This window comes from Trachymyrmex cornetzi, unplaced genomic scaffold, assembly GCF_001594075.2.
Source record: "Trachymyrmex cornetzi isolate Tcor2-1 unplaced genomic scaffold, Tcor1.1 scaffold248, whole genome shotgun sequence".
In the NCBI taxonomy this organism is placed as follows: Eukaryota; Metazoa; Arthropoda; class Insecta; order Hymenoptera; family Formicidae; genus Trachymyrmex; species Trachymyrmex cornetzi.
The window spans coordinates 653,396-657,645 of NW_017297144.1; the positions used below are offsets into that span (position 1 = coordinate 653,396).

The 4,250-nt window shown below is 29.5% G+C and overlaps 2 protein-coding genes across 2 annotated transcripts; both read left to right on the forward strand.

Annotated features, from left to right (window-relative positions):
- The first annotated feature begins 124 nt into the window (after nucleotides 1-124).
- On the forward strand, nucleotides 125-1,119 carry LOC108761318 (zinc finger and BTB domain-containing protein 47). Its single transcript, XM_018507775.1, has 2 exons — nucleotides 125-134; nucleotides 752-1,119. The coding sequence occupies exons 1-2, from the start codon at nucleotides 125-127 to the stop codon at nucleotides 1,117-1,119; spliced, it is 378 nt and encodes a 125-aa protein (XP_018363277.1).
- A 2,144-nt stretch (nucleotides 1,120-3,263) lies between these two features.
- Nucleotides 3,264-3,690, forward strand: LOC108761396 (longitudinals lacking protein, isoforms A/B/D/L). The gene has a single exon (XM_018507896.1). It carries the CDS (start codon nucleotides 3,309-3,311, stop codon nucleotides 3,654-3,656), a length of 348 nt encoding a protein of 115 aa, XP_018363398.1. The 5' UTR covers nucleotides 3,264-3,308; the 3' UTR covers nucleotides 3,657-3,690.
- Nucleotides 3,691-4,250: the final 560 nt, after the last annotated feature.

Consider the following 4,250-nt stretch of genomic DNA (forward strand, 5'->3'; position numbering starts at 1 on the left):
AGAATTATTAGAATTTAATTTATTACATAGATTATATGTATATCTCACATTAAATATTACCAACAAGTAAAATCTTTTCTTTCAAACAGCAATTATAAATTTCTTAGTCGCACAAATAAGTAAGATGAAAATATGTAAGTTATATACACGAATGTAAGTTACACATACAGATGTATTGTATTCTACTTATACTTCTATGCACAATTAGTTAAGTTTTTTTACAAAAATATTAAAAATCAACAGATATAGACACATGAAAAAAAACGATCCTAGAATTTAGTTTTTTTTGAAATAATTGCGACAATAATAATTATGTAATAAATAAATGATGATTATTTAAATGTCGAAAATGGTGATGTCGCTTTTTTTGTGTGATCCGATCTCAAGCGTGAAATGATTATAGAAATTCGATTATAAAGTGAAATATTATTGATTTGATAAATCAAAAGTACTATTTATATAATTTCTATCCTAAAAATATTCTTCTTTATGCAAGCGTAGAGAATTAATATAGGAATTCGTTTCACAATTTCGAATCCCACGTTACAGAATAAATTGCTGACGCGTCTCGTGGAATCGCTCCTATCAGTTTCGAGCTTTATGATATTGCATGCCGTTTATTCGTACTTAGCCTCGATCTCAAACCGAATAGCTGTAACGCAACGCGAATCTCTCTTCGTAACTTCGACCTTATTTTACGCAATTCGGACGCAATTCACCTAATCACCGACGCTCTGCTTTCTTATCGCAGATGCGGATCAACCGGAGGAGTACGACGCCCTGTGGATGTTGGAACGGAAGGCGCGCAGCATTGGTCAAGAAAGCCAGGATTCCCTTCCGTACTCGTCGTCGAAAGTACCCGATACCTTAGGATGTGGTGGCGATTATCCGGTTCAGATGTATAGCGGAGACTCCTACATGCCGATGATACAGACGATACAGACCCACTACGTTTGTACCGATTGCGGCAAGAAATATAAATGGTTAGACAGTCTGAAGAGGCATCAAAGGGTGGACTGCGGCAATAAGGAGAAAAAGTTCTCCTGTCACGTGTGTGACCGAAAGTTCAAGTATCGATATGAACTACGGAATCATATTACCGCGCATCACTGCGGGTGACTTTTTCTCGTAAAAAGTTTTCCCTTTCGAAAGTTTGCGGACTAAAAAAACGTGACCTGATTTAAAGGCCGACAGGAGTCGCGATGAAGATCTCTGTTGGAGACGAATTTCTCTCTTATTATGGCTAAAATAGTGAGAAAATCCTAATATAATTGTGATGTCTACAGATAATTTGATCTTCGGTTATATAGAAAGAGCAATTCAATGCTTTTCATTACAATATTAACTGATTTCATTACTTTTCAACAAATTTCATTACAATCTCTCAACTATTAATTCCAACATTTTAATTATCCTGTTTCCATTTTCAATAACTTTCATTAATAAATCTAAAAATATTGTATATTTTGTTCCCATTTCATTACTTTTCAGATATTCTCATTAATTTTCCTTAGAATCTATAGTATTTCAGCATATTTCAGCATATTTCAGCATATTTCAGTATACAATAAACTATAAAAGTATTATATGTTTTGCATTACTTTTCATTTTTTCATGCATTTTCAATAGTTATCTTTAAGATTCATGGTACTTTCCCATAATTCAGTGTTCAATATCTCTGAATAAATTAGTATGTACATATATTAAATATATATATATATATGTGCATTATTTTTCGTTTTTCTTTTTCAATTTTCATTAATTATCATTAAAATTTATAGTATTTCAATATTAAGTGCATTATTTTTCGTTTCTCTTCATCAATTTTCATTAATTATCATTAAAATTTATAGTATTTCAATATTAAAAGTAATATTTATGCTGAAATATTTTCGATAATATTTCTGTGATTTTTATTTCTCATTTCAACGATTTTATTGTCGATTTCAACAATTTCAGCTATTTTTTTCCACCATGGATAAAACAAGTTTCATGGCAAAATATTTCTTCTATAAGACAATACATGGTACAGTACAAATATGTATCTGCACTGCAAATAATGAGTTTTCTCGTCATTTCTGCCGGCCTTTAAGCTTTGTGACTGCGTCTCGAAGCGACGCTCAAAATATTTGTGATCGAAATTTATTAGCAATACAGCGGTAAAGATAACTTTTTTTTTAAAATGACACTCGCTCCGATAAGAGTTCTTATTTATAAGTTAGATAATAATAAATAAAAGTATTAAAAATTATTTATTTATTAATGTTATGAGAACAAACTTTCATCTTTCTATATGTTGCAGAAATAGAAGATCAAGTACGTGAATAATCATAAATTATTTCTATATTAAATTTGTTACATTTGATAACAATTGTATCTTAATCATTATAAAATTTAAAATTTATTATATATAACAATATAAGATTTAATTTAATTTTCGAAAAATCTTTGCGAAGCAATAAATTATTTTGTATTTTTATGTCATTTAATATATGTAGAAAAAAATAAATTATTATATATTAAAAATTGATCTGAATAATTAACAAAAAAATAAAGATATATAGAAAAAAATATACTGCCATATCACTTTAAAAAGAAATATTCTTTTGTTTTTTATAATAGCGTTGTTTTTTAGGGACAACTAAAACTTTATTATATTCTCCAAGTTTTATAATATCACAATTTAACTTATTTATTAATTATTTTAATTAGTAACTATATCGTCACAATATCATATATATATATATATAATATTCATTAATTTATATTGATCTCGCTATAAACATTCTATAAATAGAAGTAAATGATTATATTTAAGTTAATTATATTTTTTTAATTACATGTCCTTATTATAGACTCGACCAGATGCAATGAAACTATAGTTTCCATTAGCATTTTTAGTGCAAATAATCCAACAGACTAAAAATATTTTTAACGCAAATAAAATGTAATTTTGCTTATATATATTAAATATATCGAAAATACATTTCAGGGAAATGAGAACAAGTTTTCTCCCTCCTTATGAAAAAGAGATCCTGTAATCCTATGAAAAACCCGATCAAGGATGCCTTGTTTACAGTCGCTTTTATGGTGAATGGCTACGTGTAACTCAACTCATGCTGTGTATGTCCGTGTCTTTGTCGTAATCCCGTAATAAATAAATCCTTCTAGACTAAAGTGTGATCGCCAATCCCTATGGCAAAAGGACGCAATAATTCTGATAAAGTTTTACTGATTCTCTTGTGTGTTTTCTAGAACGCAAGCACTCGCCAGGTGATGCCATCGAATGGTACTATCAGTATCAAACAATGTACCTACGTCTGATGGCGGAAAACCAGTTGACGAAAGAGACAACAACGAGAACAACAGCAACCGAAAATCAAACAAGTGATTGTCCCGGTAATATTGCCACTAAGAAAATTCAAAATGGCCAACCATTGACAGAAGTCAGCAGCAACCAGGTAACCGCGAGTAATCGCGATTCCTATTACTATTGTCAACGTTGCGGTAATGCCTACACGAGACCGCACTCGTTAAACAGACATATGAAATTTGAGTGCGGTGTGGAGCCACAATTCGAATGTCCTATCTGCCACAAGAAGTCCAAACACAAGCATAATTTGCTGTTACATATGAGAACTCATAAAAAATCTTAGACCATTTGGTGCCATTGAATGTTATGCGAGGAGAACGCGCACTCTGAAAGTTTTAATAATCTTTGAAAATCTCTCACGCGTATTTCATAGTTCAAATTGAATTTAACGCGCATTTTGTAATTTCAATTGAATTTAAAATGTGTAAGTTACATTAAAAAATTGAAGTTTTTGGAATTTTCAAATTCTGATTCTTTTTTATTGAATAGTTCACAAAAGTATTTGTAAATACTATGTCTCAAATGAACATTTTCTAGACTTAACGTTAATTCTAATTTTGTTAATTTCTTTAGATTTTTAGATTTAAAAAAAAATACTGTAGCGCTCTGCTCGTTTCTGTTATACGTGAACATAATTTTGTGATTAATCGTAGACAATAAACATTAAAAAAATCCAAATACTAAATATAAACAAATGTAGAGTTAACTAACAATTCACAGATATAACTGATATTTTTAGCTGATTTGTATCGATACAAAGAAAACGGCACAGTTAAGCATTGTTAGTAGATCTTCATTAATTGAATTATTTATTCATTAATTGAGGAAAAAATTATATGATTTAAATATAATATTAAATATTTTATCATACAAGCAG

Coding starts and splice junctions, on each gene's coding strand:
- LOC108761396 (XM_018507896.1), top strand. CDS start 3,309: ATGTACCTACGTCTGATGGCGGAAAACCAGTTGACGAAAGAGACAACA.